Source organism: Olea europaea, chromosome 13, assembly GCF_002742605.1.
Source record: "Olea europaea var. sylvestris chromosome 13, O_europaea_v1, whole genome shotgun sequence".
In the NCBI taxonomy this organism is placed as follows: Eukaryota; Viridiplantae; Streptophyta; class Magnoliopsida; order Lamiales; family Oleaceae; genus Olea; species Olea europaea.
In genome coordinates this window covers 22,369,578-22,386,637 of record NC_036249.1, presented here as the reverse complement: position 1 = coordinate 22,386,637, position 17,060 = coordinate 22,369,578, and the positions used below count along the sequence as shown (strand labels likewise).

At 32.5% G+C, this 17,060-nt stretch overlaps 1 protein-coding gene and 1 long non-coding RNA gene across 2 annotated transcripts; both read left to right on the top strand.

Moving 5' to 3' along the window:
• The first annotated feature begins 467 nt into the window (after window positions 1-467).
• LOC111407889 lies at window positions 468-7,893 on the top strand. Its single transcript, XM_023037587.1, has 6 exons — window positions 468-679; window positions 764-896; window positions 1,689-1,792; window positions 4,615-4,759; window positions 4,845-4,988; window positions 6,191-7,893. Exons 1-6 carry the CDS (start codon window positions 639-641, stop codon window positions 7,586-7,588), a joined length of 1,965 nt encoding a protein of 654 aa, XP_022893355.1. The 5' UTR covers window positions 468-638; the 3' UTR covers window positions 7,589-7,893.
• Window positions 7,894-12,177: 4,284 nt separating this feature from the next.
• LOC111408255 lies at window positions 12,178-12,993 on the top strand. Its single transcript, XR_002705316.1, has 2 exons — window positions 12,178-12,441; window positions 12,731-12,993. It is a non-coding gene; the product is annotated as an uncharacterized LOC111408255 (long non-coding RNA).
• The last annotated feature ends 4,067 nt before the right edge of the window (window positions 12,994-17,060 follow it).

Here is a 17,060-nt window from a genome sequence, read left to right as displayed (position 1 = left end):
CTTTTTAAGTCGTTTGTGGGCTGTGGCCTTTACCATTGAAAAAAAAAAAACGGGGGGAAAAAGGCAAATTTTAGTAGAAATGAGCCGTTATGGAGTCTCCAAAATTATTATGAAAAAAAAAAGTTTCGAAATTATTTATATTTTATTTGAAATTATCCAACAGTCACAAGGAGGTGGAAAAAAAAAAAAAAAAAACCATTAGCCAAGGTTAAAAAAAAAAAAAAAAGAAAGAAGAGGAAGAAGGAGACAGGTTGAGATGACAGCAAATGATTGGATGTTTTTTTTTTAAATTTTTTCAAATTGTCCAACCATGAGATTACACGTGTCACATAGGTTTTTGAGCTTATTTTTCAACCCTGCAGCACAGTTGGAAAAAAAAATAATAAATAAAATTGAAAAGCTTTTGGCGGCGAGTGGCCCACTGGTAATTTGTACAGCAGACAGAGCTGTATACGTATACCAATACATACAAACAGCATATAGCATTTTCAACCCAAAGTGAGTTTTGAAGTGTATAAAAATAAAAAAATGGAGGACCCATTTAACATGGTCCTCTCTCTACTTTGAGCTCATCAGTGAATTTGCTTCACTTTATCAGTATCGAATATCCGGGTTTGCAGAAAAGCAGCAGATTCAAAATGCTAGATGGTTTGTTGGGTCGTGGATTCAGCTCCAAATGGTCTGATCTCTTTCTTTGTCTATATACATGCTTCAATTTTTATTTTTAACTTTTTTTTTTTTTAATACTTGAACTGAAATGTAGTAAATCGCTAATTAAAGCGACTCGGACGAGGATTGAAGTGGTGCGGCGGAGAGCGGAGGCGAAGCAGAGGTTTCTGAAAGAAGATCTGGCGAAATTGCTTTCTAATGGATTAGATATTAACGCCTATGGAAGGGTATAAATCTAGTTTCCGTTTTGGTTTTATTCTTCCTCCTTTATATTTTTGAAATTATTTGTGCTTTGATTTGAGGGTTCTTCTTGAGTTGATTGTTATTATTATATCTGTTTGGTTGTGCTTATAGAAAATTTAATTTTACCCTTCTTTGCAGTATACGCTTGAACTGGATTTTTTGAGAATTTTAAGGGAAAAAATAAATGATACATTATTTGGTGTTTGATTGACCAATTCTCAATAGTTCAAAATTTTAAAGTGTATTGCTGTGAAATGAAGCTCATCCATTTCTCCTTATCTCACTGACTCAATGAAAAAAAGATTTCCAATGATGTGAGAATTCAAAGTCGAAACAGTTATGTCCATAGCGCAAAGTGTTGTCATTAAGTTAAATTTGAAGGTACAATTTTCCAATTTCAGGGACTACTGATTTACATTAAAATCTCCATTCAGCTCTCTTCTTCTGTTTCTTTTTCAAGTTCTCCATCATATAATAAACAAACTTTGAATTTTTATTGATATCTGATTCTACTTGAATGAGATTGTGATATGGACTGTAATGCTCATTCAATTGGCTCGAGTACTGCACGCAGATCTGGTTCCTATTTAACAACGAAAATCCTTCATTAAAAGTTCTCTTTTGTATCTATGAGCATTTTGTTGGCATATCCCTTGAATGTCTTCTTTGCTTGCTTATCAATTCATAACATCCACAAACATTAATTAACCTATGGCAGATGTTTCACACTGGAATTTATTCTTACACTGGTGTTTTTTGTTTTACCTGCAAAACAGACTGAAGAATTTCTCGCTGGACTTAGCCTCTTGTCATGCTATGATTTTATTGAGCAGTCGTGCGAATATGTTGTAAAGCAGCTTTCAAAAATGCAAAAGACTGGGTATGATTAGATTACAGTTTCAAAGCTTCTAATGCATTTTCTTGCACTTCTGATGATTGTGATGATCCACTAGCATATCTTTAGTGCACCATCCAAGTATGGCTTTCTCCCATGCTCCATCTGCTTATATGTTTGGTGGTTTATTTATGCATTGTTATCATATGCATCTATAAATATAAACTGTGACCAAGTCAAAGTACTCATGCAGGACAGAATGCACAGATTGCAAATATTCCTAATTTGATTTTAAAAATCTAAGATCAGTCTCTGGATATTTTTTTCTCTGTAAAGTAGTCAGAGACAGGATTTCACATAATCTAAATCAAGTATCTGGGTTCTACTGGCTTGGTGCACCTTTCCCCAGTATGACCTCGTTTGGTTTATTTATCATTTAGATGTTAATAATCTTTTACACTTAGTGATTAGAAACAATGAAAGTGCATGTAAAAGATGACAAAAATTGAGATGCAAACTTATAAGAACTCAGCATTGTGCTGCATGACAGTATTTTCTTCATAAATTCACAACAGAGAATAAAGTTATATTATTTTTTATGCATTGTTGATTCTGTAAAGTTGGTTAACCTAACCTAATTGTATGCTATCTTTTGCTTATTTATTGTACTCATAACTGGAAACCTCTTCCATATAGAACTTTATGTACCTAAGGAAAACTATATAAAGAGAGAAACATGAGAAACTTGTTATTGAAGGTTGTCATAATTCGTGCAACAGAAGCTGGGGAAACAATTTCAGTGGTATAGATAGTGGTTACGCTGATACATCTTGTTGATTTTGCTAAAACTGTGCGCTGAACTCCTTCAATTAAAATATTAAGCATATGAGTATACTGAACATGTGTGAACTCTATATGCTCCTCGATCGGTTTAATGTTTTGGTTTTTGCTGAAACTTCCAATGAAGTGTTAAATTTGTACTTTGGACCTGGGGCTCATTCATCAGTGGAATATATGCTCTAATGGTTGCAGATAAAAATATAAATCTTCCGTGGTGCGCCTGTATCATCCTATTTGTTTAATTTAACATTTAGCTGTTCAGCTTATACTTCTAGTTATCTAAAATAACAAAAATGTGTAGAAATGATTAAATCTGAGACGTGTTAACTGATAAGAAAATGGTTTCTCCACTGCAAAATAAGTTCTCCTGCTTTATCAGATGATAACAGAGAATACCATCATATTAATTAAGTACTTTTCATTTAGTGAACTCAGTTAATGTGACCCTCTAATGGATAAGAGAAGACAAATGACTTGCACTGTTTGCTTGTTCAATATAGAACTTAATTCTGGGATCCTTTGTCATATTGAACTTTATACACCTTCCGAAAACTACAGAAAAAGGAGATATCGGAAAACTTATAGAACGGTATAATTAGTTAAAAAATAAATGCTTGATACAATTTGGTTTGTAGACACTTTTGTTGTGTTGATGCATCTTGTTGATTGTGCCTATACTATCCATCAAAAGCTAGGAAATTCTGACCTATTACGATTTCAAATATGAGCCATATAATGAAAATATGAAGACTATGATATGCACCGTAATAACCATAATAATGCTCCTGTTCTTGTTAAGCCCCCGTTTTGCCCTCATTATTTCCCATTAAATTATAATTCATTTTTTTCTTTCTTCTTATCAATCAGGCATTCTCCAATAAAATAATATTACACCTAAACCCAAAAACTTTGCCTTTTTTTTTTAACCACACATTCTCCAAAAATTTACTATTCCTCTCATTATAATGTGGAATAATGGGGGCCAAACGGGCGCTAAAACTTGCACGGAATGTGAGAATTATACTTTGGACTTGGGGACTCATTCTTCAGGGAAATTTAATATGCAGAAGATTAATTTGTTTCAATAGTTGTACAAAGTGCACCTGTTAGTGTCGTGGATTATCAGTTGCAGTACAGCATCGGTGCTGAAGAATTTTCAATACATTCTCAATAAAGAGTAGCGTGTTTAAGATTGAATCACGTGTATCGCTGTATTCAAGTATTATTGGAGTAATAATGTTGCACAGTGATGAAAATTAAAGGATAAGTAAACAATCCATGTGGAATGAAGACCCGAAAGAAATGATATTAACAGCAAATGAGGCAATCTGTGCTTGAAATATTTATACAAGACATCATAATTTAAGGAAAAATACTGCAAATTATTTGTTGAAGTGTGAAGACAAAAGGATCACCCTAAGATGATCATTTCAAGGCTATTGAGAACGAATTAAATCAGATAGTAAAATGACAATATTAGATTGATAAGAGAACAAGGAATTCCTTTAATGGGGTTGACTGCTTGGTACTGGCTATTATTGCCGTGAGCACCATAGTGCTCATGATGCTTGCTAGAGAAGCACGGACTGGATGTTTCGTACCAGGACATATGTGTTTAATTGCCAAAATTAAATTAGAATATATGTGGGAGGTGCGCATTGAAGAGTTTACAATCCATTTGGTTTGAGGGGAAGGGAGGAAATAATTGATAATAAGGGAATGAAGGAGAACAATTGTACTCCATTAAGAACATTTATCCATCCAAGTGCAAAACTTGTAAATACTACCCTTTCCCTTACTATCAAACAGAATGAAGCATAATATAAGTAAAATGTAGTAATGTAGTTAAAGAAGAAAGAGAGAGAATATGAATTGCACATTCTTTGCAGGGGGGAAAGCTCCATTTTCAAGTTGTAAGGTTCCATTTTGAATTACATCACGAATGACCCCCAGTTTCTTTGGAACATCAGATCATATCATCAGCATATAATAGTGACATTTGGTCTGCATGATTGGTTTCTTTCCAGGGAGTGTCCGGAAGACTGTAGGGAGGCTGTGTCATCTCTGATATTTGCAGCCGCAAGGTTCTCTGATCTTCCTGAACTTCGAGATCTCAGGGATACATTTCTGGAGAGATATGGAAATTCTTTAGAGTGTTTTGTTAATCAGAAGGTAATGCTCCCATAAACTATGCATAAAAGATGTAACTGTCATTATAACTTTGTTTTAATATCCATATTGCTTGACTTTGGTTCAGTTTATTGAGAAATTCTCATCAACGTCTCCCACAACAGAGAAGAGACTCCAGGTCTTGCAAGATATAGCTTCAGAGTTTTCAATAATGTGGAGCTGTATGGAGTTTGAAAAGAGAATGGCTGCTCCTGCTCCTGCACTTGCACAGGTGTGTCTTTGAATCAAATTGTTATTCTTTCAGATAAGAAGGAAAGTGAAAGTGAACATAATATAATATGACTTTAAGTCATCAGTTTATGCTGTGGAACATTTTTCCATGCTTGGAGTAGATTTTTCGAAACCAGTCAGCTGCCTACAAAGATTTAAATCTTACCTCAGAATATACAATATAACAGAAAGATAGATCTCATGTTATGAAGATTTTTAGAAATTTTAGAAGTGGAAGTTGAATAGAAAGAATGTTCTAAAAATTTTTATTTAAGGGTCCGTTTGATTACAAAGATAAAATTTGGGTGTAAAGAAAACAAATTCCAGGGAATTGAATTACTTAGAAATTGTTTTCCCGAGAATTGTCAATTTATTGTGTTTGATTGGTATAATTTTTCACGTGAAAAATGTTGAAATAAAAGTGATTTTTGGTGTTCGTTTGGCTTTGTTTTACATGAAAATTGTCAATTAAAGGGATAGATTTTACTGGTATTGAAAATGAAATTTGTTTCCATTGCCAAAAAAAAAATTAAAAAAATTCAAGAAAATCCTCTATCTTTTGGTGTTTATTTGACTCTGTTTTACATAGAAATTGTCAATTAAAAAGAAATATTTTTTTACAATAATTCTTAAAATTTGTTTTCATCCGTAAAAGTAGGTTGAAAAACCAATTTCCACCAGATATTGGTAGGAATTGGTTTTCAAGGGAAACCAAGAAAAGAACAATTTCCAAGACAATCAAGAAAATGAAATTCCATGGAAAGAGTGTGCTATCAAACACTACAATTTGGGTGAAAAATGGAATTTGAATTCCATTTTCCATGGAATTGGCCCCTATCAAACACACCCTAAATGAATTTTCTTCAGTTTCTCACCATGTAAACAAATTACTTATTTAAGAGTATGAGATGATCCTTGGGAATGGTTTCTTTCCATAGGCCAGTTAAATATAATGCAGGATCCTTTAATTTGTAATAAGTGAAAGAAAACCATTAATATTTACATGAAACTTGTTTAAAATCATATACTTACATTTTAACATCTTTCCTGACTAGACCAAGGTAGATAAGGAGATAAGTCAGTAGATCACCAGGTTGATCTTTCTGTATCTGTTCCATGTTTTTGTTGACTTCTACTAATTTCGCTGCTCACTACCGAGTAATCATCTTTGTTTATCCTTCTTGCAATTTATTTAATTTCCAGGCGACAATTTCAGAGAGGAATATACCCAAACAGAGGCCTCGGCTTCTTGATGATGGAAAGCAGATACACAACCGACAAGAGGGTAATGCCGTGAAAAGATATGAGTTAAATCATGCTGGAGGGTGGGAAAAAACTAGTTATCACAAACAGAAGTCACTTGTGAAGGGAGAATATAGCACTTCAAGTGGAGGTCACAGCGTTTTAATTCATGGAAGGCAAGGATTAATAGAGGACAAGCATTTGAATCTCGTAGGGAACGTTGATATTTCGCTGAAGGGAGTAACCAAATGCAGTCCATCCCATCGACATACGGGAGATAATATTGTAGGTGGTCACGTTAGGCTCAATAATGGTGTCCATACGCAGAAAGGAGAAACCATAGAAGCATTATCTTGTGAAAAACCTGATCTTTCCACTAGGTGCACGGGATTTCCAGGAAAAAGTGAAGATCTTATTTCTTCCCCTGACCATTTTAATAGAAAGAATATTTTGAACTCGACAGGAAAAGCACCAGCGGAAGAAACAGATCGGTTGAAATCCTGCTACAGCAATCTTCCCCCTCCACCATATATTAAATCAAAAGATAATTCCATTCTCCCTCTCCCTCCATATACTAAACCAAAAGATGATAAACATAGAGCTTGCAGAGGGTCTAAATATGGTGGTTCTGACTTCGATGGACATTTCATTGGATATTCTCCTCACAATAGAAGTAAACAAGTCAACGGCTTGGGCAAGAGTCACAAGGAACCAGTTCATCATGATCATGAAGATGAAGGAAAAAGTCTTGAGCTCGTCAAAATGGACAGTTATGGCTACAAAAATGAGGTTGAGTATCAGGATAATGCAATTCCCTTGCCAAAACAAAGATCAACTCGGAGGAAACACCAAAAATTATCATCCAATCGTGACAGTGTAGGTAATGTTGATGATTTCAGTAGTGCAAAGAGGAGTTCAAGTAGCAGGAGAAGGGACCATTCAAAAAAGGGGTTGCAGATATTGTTTGATAATGAGCACCATCAAAATGATGAAGAAGAACGGGTGATAGATAAACTACTAATCCATTACAGCAAGAAACCATCAGATTATGATGCCGGTAAAGTGAAGAAAAAGTTACTAGCTCATTCTTCACATCAGAGAGCCATTCAAAGAGCCATTGATGCTGGTGAATTATCACTGGACCAGAGGAGAGATGGGCACGATGTTGAGTCAGAAATAATTCCACATCCTGCCAGATCAATCTCTCTTCCTAACACAGAAAGTGGTTCACCACAGGTGAAGAAAGTGTTTACTCGTGCCAATACTTTCCAGCCCGATAACCAGGCACGACATGTGCATCCGAAATTGCCTGATTACGATGATTTGGCTGCTAGGTTTGGTGCCCTTAAAGGGCATTGAAATTACAAGAACTAGTTTTGATGGATCATGCAGTTGTCAAATATCAACAGAGATGATTCCTTTTATTGATCTGCTGGCAAAATACTGCTATTGAAATTCCTGATACATGTACATCAGGTCTTAAGATGGGCTGGATATTCCAACCCCTTGGAAGTTCAAAACCTAAGTATACATTAAAATTGCACATTTGTAGTGCTCATCTTGTGGTTTGCTTTAACTGATTGAAAATGAATGAGAGAATTATATACATGTTTGATTGTATTTCATATGGGTTGTGAAATTGTAACCAATCGTGGATTATGCAATTCTGTGTTGAACCTGAACCAATATCACCATTTGGGTGTCCACGTGTTGCATTAAAGGATTTGAAGTATCTATTTGTTGAAAAAAACTTTGGTGGGACGATTGCACTACCACCCAATGTAACGCCCCGAATTCTAATAACCCGAAACGTTACGAAACATGAATATACCTTGAAATAAACAGTTTTAATATAACGAGAAATTCTGTAAAAGATTGAATAACATTTAATCAAAAGATAAATTTAAATATGCGGAACGTTTGAAAACATATCATTCATCCAAAAATTATTAGAACAGTTAAAACTAATTGAAAATTTATAATGCACTCACAATTGGGTCAAAAATGAATAACCCATTATTAGTTCTAGTATTTTTGAAAATTAAAATACTTCATGACGAGGATCCGTTAGTCCAATAGCAAATTCATCCACCGCCATCCAACATACTAATTATTACCTGAAAATTGTAAATAAGGGGATGAGTATAACGAATTATATTCAATGAGATACTTGCTACTCCACATTCAAGTCAAACATGAAATTACAAATAAATTATCTTACCAACATAACATGAGAATTATCACACCATGACAAATGATAATTCTAGCAAGCGCCGCAAAATAACGTAAAGGCTAAATTGTGCCTTGAAAATAACGTGAAGGCTAAATTGTGCCTTAAAATGTATGATTTCTCCCGAAGGAGCCTAAATTGAAGTAATTAAATTCATAATAACGTATTTGAAAAGATGTGGAAAAATCACTAATAGCACTGAGTATCTCACCTTTTGAAGATGAAAGTGGAGAATAAAATTGCACAAATGTGACTCCAATTTCAAAGCCTTAAAAAATCTAAATAATATAGAGGAATATTTTAAAGAGGGAGAGGTAATGGACGTGTAGTAAAATGTGGTTTTAGTGTTCTATTTATACTATAGAAGTCGGGTAATCACGTGGGGGAAGTGGAATTTCAGTCATATTTAAATTCGTATTTCATGCAATCTTCTGAGAAATTGATTCATAATTCCCGATTGATATAGTATGACTGGAAATTAATTATTGATTTTCTTTCAATTTCTATATCAATGACAATTACAACAAGGAAATGATAGGTATTACACTGCATGACTTTTACACGTGGGCGGGGAAAACAAATCTGCCTCCTATTTGCATAATTTACTCTAATACAAACATCTTAAATTGTCAATCTTCTAATGGCCGAAAATTATAAAATGTATGCTTATTAATTAAATTAGAATTTCAGTCCAATCTTCCCAAAATTTGTTCCAATTAGGGGACACAATGATTCCTAATTATATGGACACGTGAAAGTTGTAATGAAATGCATGGATTACTCATGTACTAAAGTCTAACATCAAATAATTCAAATTCCTTTGATTTGCATTTAACTAAATTTGTAAGCAGGAATTACGTTTTAATTGATTACCTCTTAATTAAAAAATGTATAATTATTAATACTTAACATAAAGATTTTGTTTAACCAAAACTTAAAATTCTAATTTATTTAGCTAAACTAGTGGTGGCAGTCAACTGACGAAAAATCTAATCTTTTAAAACTCTTATAACCATAATATTCTTTAGACGGTTAAAACTCGGGTTTAACTTGACCAAATTAAATTTTTCTTGAGTCTATAATTCGCCATTTATTATGAGCTTCAAAATGAACCCAATATTGGTAGAGTAATTCTAACTCCTTCAATAGTTAACTATTTGGCCCATCTAATAAAGTATAAAATAATTTGATATTTTTTTTTTTTCAATTTGGTCCCTTAACTAATAAGATAACTATAGAGATAATCAATTAACTTGCATAAGAACTTAACCAAACATTGCATTCCTATTATTAAATGGCAAATAAAAATATATCCGAATTTAAGTTAAAAATTCGGGATTCGACACCCAATGAGGTAGTGGCTCTCCATTTGGCGGTCACACCACGTAGGATGGTGCGATCGTCTCACCAAAATTTTTCTCCTATTTGTTGGATACAAAAGATTCATCTACAAGGTTGGGAGCTATACATAGTGTTATAACCTTACAAAATAATTTTCATTTTGAGCCCTCACAGTTTTGTTGAACCACCAATATCTCCTTAGACACCCAATGAGTGTGGTTTATCTTTAACGGGGCTTCTCCATGTTTTAAGGTATTGTTTGACATACAATTTTAAACAACTACATAATATTGCTTATAGCATTTAGTTACTTTTATTTAATTTTTCTTAATTAACGTACCATAAACAACTTGCTAGCTCTCGTTTGGCCCCCATTAATTTTCATTCCATTACATTTTCATTTCTCTCTCTCCTATTTTTAGCCATAAAAATTTCTATAAAATAAACACGTAAATTGAAAACTTTTCAACCACTGATTTTTTAAAAAAACACTATTTCACCCTTTCGTTTTTTCACAAAATGGGGGCCAAACGAGAGCTATGGTTATTGGCACCTACAAGATGGATTTAGAAAAGCAATTTTTTTTTTTTTTTTTATGTACCGTCAATTCGAAGAAACCCAAATGAGATAATTCCATTTTCACTATTTGTTAATGGATATTTTACCTCATCACTACTGTCTTCTTTCTTGGAATCTGATGCACGCAGCCCACGAAACACACAAAATGTTACGTGGAGTTGTTTGATGAGAAAGATGAATAATAATAATAATAATAATAATAATAATAATAATAATAATAATAATAATAATAATATCATTTATAAAATGTTATGCCAAAGGTTAGACGAGAAAGACAAAACAATATATATTTTTGGAAAAATATATATAATTTTCTTATGTCAGCCAAGTAAAATACACCTTTAAAAATTAGCTTTTTACCCACTTCTGGTCTTTGCCAAACGTGACTAGATTGGTAACAAGTGGCAACGGGATGTGATGTTTGACTTGCCAACTATATCCCCATTCTAGTTTGAATTGTTAGATTGCTAGAAAGGAAAATAGCATCATAGGTCCCCAATCTTCGACTTCTGTTGTATCTTGGCCCAAATCTTAAAACGTAGTGTACACGTTCCCAATCTTTCATTTTTATAGAACTTAAGTCCCCTATTGAACAATTTAACCTCTTGTATCAAATTAAAAAGCTAAAACTTTATTAAAAATACAATACCTCTTTAAGTAAACAAAATAAATATATGTAATTTTGTGATTAATAGAAGATAAGTGTAAAACTAGTATACTTATCCTTAACCTTCAAAATAGCAAATCTTGTCTATGATAGTTTCTATCCAAATATTTTTTTAGCACATTAAAAATATTTTATCAAATTTTTGTTTATTTAAAAATGCTGTTGGAAAATAAATATTTCAAATTTCAAATTAATACCTTTTAATTTGTTGTTTCTATTTTAATTTCAATTCAATACAAATTAAATTAATAATATTTTAGTGTAACATATATTTTAAATAAGTGAGGGGTTAAATGTATCCCTATAAAAGAAGTGATTTTCATTGAGATAGACAACGTGAGAATACATAACTTGAAACAAATAATTATATCTATATTTTATAATATTTTCCTATATTTTGGTAATTTGATAAATGCTCACTCTTTATTTTTTTATGGTCGTGTTTATAGATAGAGAACTGACTGTGAGTTACATGAGTTTTATCTTAGAGTCATATAGTGTCGAAAGTACCCGTACGAATAGAATGCAACTCGACTTTGCATCTTTAACGTGACTCCCTAAAACTTGCATTTCTAACTCTTATCTTCTTACATTAAGGTTATTATTAAATTATGTTTATATTAATTGATAAATATCTACACACAAATCAGTCATCTTTTCCAACAAATACGAGAGACAAATAATTTTTTAAATTTCTCTTAAATTTTTTTTTATCGTTATTGGGGATAAAATATGCTAATTGATAGAAGGTTGGGTATCAAAATAGGATTAAAAAAAGTTAGTGACATAAGTGAAAAAATGAGTTAAAGTTGATGCATGAGACAATAAAAAATTACTACATTAAATTCTTTTGAAAAATAGGGACTAACGAGCAATGTGTTCAAAAGTTTGAGGATCTACACTGCTATTTTCCCTTCTAGAAAGGGTAAGAAATTCCGCTCGTAGGCGACTCTTCAGTGCATCATAGGTTCTCCAAAGCCGGCCGAGTCAAAATTAATTTCTCCGTTTTGACTCTTTTTTGTTTTCTTAAAAAAAAAAAAACGTGCTTTCCTACGCATTTGACGCTAACGTGCTCCATCCTGGAGGCTTCATTTCTCTCTCTCTCTCACGCGCCGCCCTTGGATTCTTCAACTATATATACCGCATCGCGTCCCACTTCCTGTTCAATCTTCAATCCTTCATTTTCTCTTTAAACTCATATCTTTTGTTTGAATCTTTGTTCTAAAATTTTCATTTCTTTTACCGAATTTATTGCTCGATCGAAGATGAATTCAATGTTGAGCGCTAAATCGTGGAGTTTCTCCATTATCGGATTTATGCTGATGGCGTTAATCCGGTACAGTAACGGACAAGGAATGGCGCCGTCGCCGGCACCGGCTGGTCCTTCCAACGACGGTGAGTATATTCATTGGAAATGTATATTTCTCTTTGTGAAACACGTGATTTTACTCATGAAAACTGTTCGAAATTCTAGATTTGTCGCAACATCTTCATTTTCTATTTCAGTTGTTAAAATCGGAAGAAATTGCTGAATTGTTAATTACAGTTTCTTTGTTTCTTTTTGAAAACTTGAATTTCTTTCTTCCAATTTCTTCCTCCTCTTCTATTCGTCATCATCATCATCATCAAGTGAGCAAGGATTTACCAATTATTAACTGAAAATTCATTGATTTATTTGATGCAGGCGCGGCAATTGATCAAGGGATTGCATATGTTCTCCTATTTGTAGCACTCGCGATCACGTACTTAATCCACTGATGTTAGTAATTATTTTAAAAGTTTGAAATTATATTATTAGTGCGATTAATTCAATTTTATTTTTTTTAATGTATTTTCTCCTATTATTGAGAGTATAAATTTGAATTATTTGTATTTTCAAATTTTCACCACTATTGTAAAGAAACTAGTTTTATGCCAATGCAATGCACGAGTTGCTGTTTTCTTAAAGTAATGTTAGTGCGTAAGTATCATGGATTTACGAGACAGATGTACTATAAATGAGTTTCTGAAAACCTAAGAGAGTATTTAATTGATATATGTTAGCATTTTTCAGGGGTCTAGTTGTACCAAATATGGTAGAGGCAACAATGACCATGGAATTGTTCTAACTCCTTCATATCGGCACATGAATATCAAACTCGGTACCATCATCTCGTTTGCGTCCCTTAGCAAATGTGAAAAAGAAAATGACTAAAACGTAAAGGAATATAAATAAGATAATGTATACAAATTCATAAAATTACAAAAGGAGTAACATCAAATACTGAAATTAGCTTAAAATAAGTAGCTAAAACAACAAGAAAATTGCAAAATTGCAAACATGACAAGCAGGAAAGAATTTCAAGAACAGAAAAACATTTTTATTCATTAACTTTCTTTTTCCCATTCAGATATATAGCCACTAAAACTGAGAAAGTAACAGTGTAATAAGCAGCCAAGAAGATCACCCAAAAGAATTGAATTATTATGTTTCTAACCATCTGGTCTATAAATCTCCATACAATATCATTCGACAGCTTCACAATCCTCCAGTTTTCTGATAGAAGTAAATGCCCAATATTGTTTACGTCTTGAGACAATCATTTCTTATACATTCTAACTGAATAATTATAACCATCAACTCTTCGATAATTAAAGGGTATAATATAGTTAAAAATATCAAGTTATTGCCTTCATCATTTATCTTTAAGGTGAGAGAAATATCATTTATTTCACATGATATGGTCTACCGACATAAACATGGTGCATTATAATTAGAAATGGCAGTATGTTGCTATTTAGAAATCAAACCATGAGCACTTCATAGAACAAACAATATTGGAATCATCTGTTTGCAATTTCAGGGACAGAGAATGGAGAAAGAATGTATACCATGACTTTGTCAACTAACAATAAACTTACAAGGCCAAAATTGAAGCAATAATGTTTCATGACCAAGCCTCGGGTAAAGAATAGTCTGTCAAAAATCTATGCCAGTCATAAAAATATGAGAATTTAAATCATCGTCAGTTGTTCTACAGTAAAATATTCGAAAGGAAATCATTTTCAATTGCTCAAGTGCCTCAAGAGAACTGAATGCACAGCAACAAGAAAAACCTAAGATAACTTAAGGAATCATTAAATCAAATCAAGGACGTCCTTTGCATCATACAAATCTGAAGACTCTAAATAATCCAGAGAGATCAAACAGTAATATTGAAGTACTCATTAAAAAATTGGTAGTTGTAGTATAGTCCAAGTATTTCAATGTTGCTAAATCATAACCTCTAGCAACCTTTTCTTCCTTGTCATATCTTCCTATATGATTTTACACAAAAGAATTGAAAGTTACATCAAATATAATCCTTGCTTGAGCTACATTATTTTTCTTAGAATGAATTTTTGAATAGTGTATTGACGAAAAATGCGTGGTTAAAAAATAAAGAAAAATTTTGAATTTGCGTATAATATTATTTTATTGAAGAATGTGTGATTAAAATAATATCAAATCACTGTTTAAAAATGTATTTTTTTGAAAAAATGTGGCTCAAACACGCCCTTAATAAAAGAACAATACTATTATCATTTTCAATGGAAAAATATGCAAATAATGAAAATTGTAAAGAAATAGAAAAAGGATTTCAATACCCAAAGACTCGTTGTTTTACAGATGAATATAACACTATCGAGGTCATTCTTGCCTTTCATCTCATAGAATGTGAGCAATTTTACCTATTTAGAAGGAGAAACAAATAAGATAGGATTAAAGACGTATAAAAGTAATAAGATTTACACATTATTAATCCTAATACGAACATTGTGAAGGGCAAGAAACACTGAAAGAGGAGATATAACAGCAAAGAATGTGTCAACCTAACATTGAGCACCGTCTGAAGCAAATGAACATCGATTTTTTGCATAAAATGCAAGGGAAAGGAAAGGATTGTACAAAGTACAAATTATATATTTAGCCCTTGTTTTGATTCTCATTATTTTCAAAATTAAATTTTTTTCTAACCCATTTTTCAATAGAATAATATTAACAAGAATCCAAAATTTTTCCTTATTTTTTTAACTACACATTTTCCATCAAAATTTAAAAATGCATTTTCATCAAAAAATAATACTCAAACAGGCTTTTGCCTTATTTATGTATTCCAATGCATAAATTGAACTAATCAAGAGTTTTAAATGTATTATCATTAAGGTGAAGAAGATTACCTTGAGCTGTAATTTCTTGTATCTTTTTATTCAAGGCTATAGCTCTCAAGAAATCGCTTGGCGTAGGTAGAACTCACTCTAATTAGAAACTACTTTTTTCGTTGAAGACTAAATTTAAATAAGTAAATGTGTCTCATAACTAACAACTTAATCTTTTAAATGAAAAGTTGGACAAAAGACCTAGGTTGAAGCTTGGTTAATGCAAATTTGTGCACGTGGAGTCCAATATTTTGAAACACCAAAACATAATGAAATGGAACGAAGGAAATTTACAATTATCCTGAAATTTAACAATAATTAGATTATACCAAAAAGAAACGGGAAAGGAAGGAAGAAAATCGTAAGTACAAAATGCTTCAAAGACATATCTTTGAAACCCAAATAGTCAACAAAAGTAGGACGTTAACTTACCAAAGGAAAAAAATTGCCAAAAATATGTATTTGTTACCGAAAAAGGATTTGTACTTCAGAGGCCTCTTCTCAAGGAAATCTTGCACGTGGGAGAGCGAAATGTTGTAAAGGGATAATCTGGTAGCCAAAGCTTCCTCCAAAGAACTAACAAAGCCAGCACACTAATAGTAAATAAAAGTTTTTAGTAACAAGAATTTCCATAGAACTGTAGTATACAAAATATCAATAGACTTAATAGTTCACTCTACAATTGGCTTTCCAGCTACACAATACTCTGCAAGTTCATCCATGCCCTCATCCAAGCATACTCTACTATTTGTATCAAAGCATACATAATCAGCATTTATTCATGTCTCAAAGACCTCTTACAAAATGAAAGAAACATCGTATGAGCAACATAAGCATGTTAGAATTCTACCATCGTAAGTTTTACATGTATATACACTGAAAAGACATGCATGGTTTTTCGAAAAAGTAAGCAACGTTTAGTGTTAAAACGAAGTATTACATAGAAATGACATTCTATCATAAGCAGATACATCAATTTTAATTGAGTTATTTTTTAAAGCTCAATGCAAATCCAAGGCCATTGCATATGTATTTAATATTATTACTACTTACTGATAAGAGTGTTTTTGTACACTTGTTTAATATTTATATAAGCTTAAATATTGATTAAACAAGCGAATTTATATTCACAATTATGTAATTATTGTTTTTGTATGTAAAAATCACCCAATGGAAGAGAACAAAGCAAAATGGAGAGAAAAATGACCAAAAACATACAAAACGTGCAATGGGACCAAAGTGCACAAGTGACAAAACTTGAGGACCTTGGGCCGCAATTTTATAGAGGGCAAAATTGATATAGAAGTCAAAATCTAGAGACCAAACTGTGCAAGATCAAAGTTGAGGAACTTGACGTGCATTTATCTAAGGGACCAAGCTGCAAAAAGAGGAAACGCCGCAGCGCCACTCTACAGTTTGTTACGGAATTAGGGCGTCATAGCTCCCCTTTTCGGCGCCGCGGCGCCACGTCTTCATTACCGGAGACTATTTTAAATGATTTTCAAATGCCCAGGGACTTAATTGCAAATTTTCTAGGTTTTAATATAAAAAACCAAAGCTGGGTCTTGATTCTTCTTCTTCCAGAGCCGGCTTCCGCTCCCTCTTTTTCATTTTCATTTTCTTTTCTTTTTTTTCTTTACTCTTTCTTTTATTTTTCCTTCCATTTTCTTGGTGTTTTGGATAAGGATTTGAAGAAATATTTGAATAAGTCATAGCCAAACTTTAAGAAGGGTTGTATCTTTATAACTTTTTATTTTCTCAATTATTTTGTCATATTTGCAATATGTTGTGTAAAATATTCTCATTTTATTTATTTATATAATATAGGCTAAGTT

Bases quoted from the DNA above. Each gene is read 5' to 3' on its own strand.
- LOC111407889 (XM_023037587.1), top strand. From the start codon at position 639: ATGCTAGATGGTTTGTTGGGTCGTGGATTCAGCTCCAAATG. The intron at 680-763 runs GTCTGATCTCTT...ACTGAAATGTAG, and splicing joins CGTGGATTCAGCTCCAAATG to TAAATCGCTAATTAAAGCGA. The intron at 1,793-4,614 runs GTATGATTAGAT...GTTTCTTTCCAG, and splicing joins TCAAAAATGCAAAAGACTGG to GGAGTGTCCGGAAGACTGTA.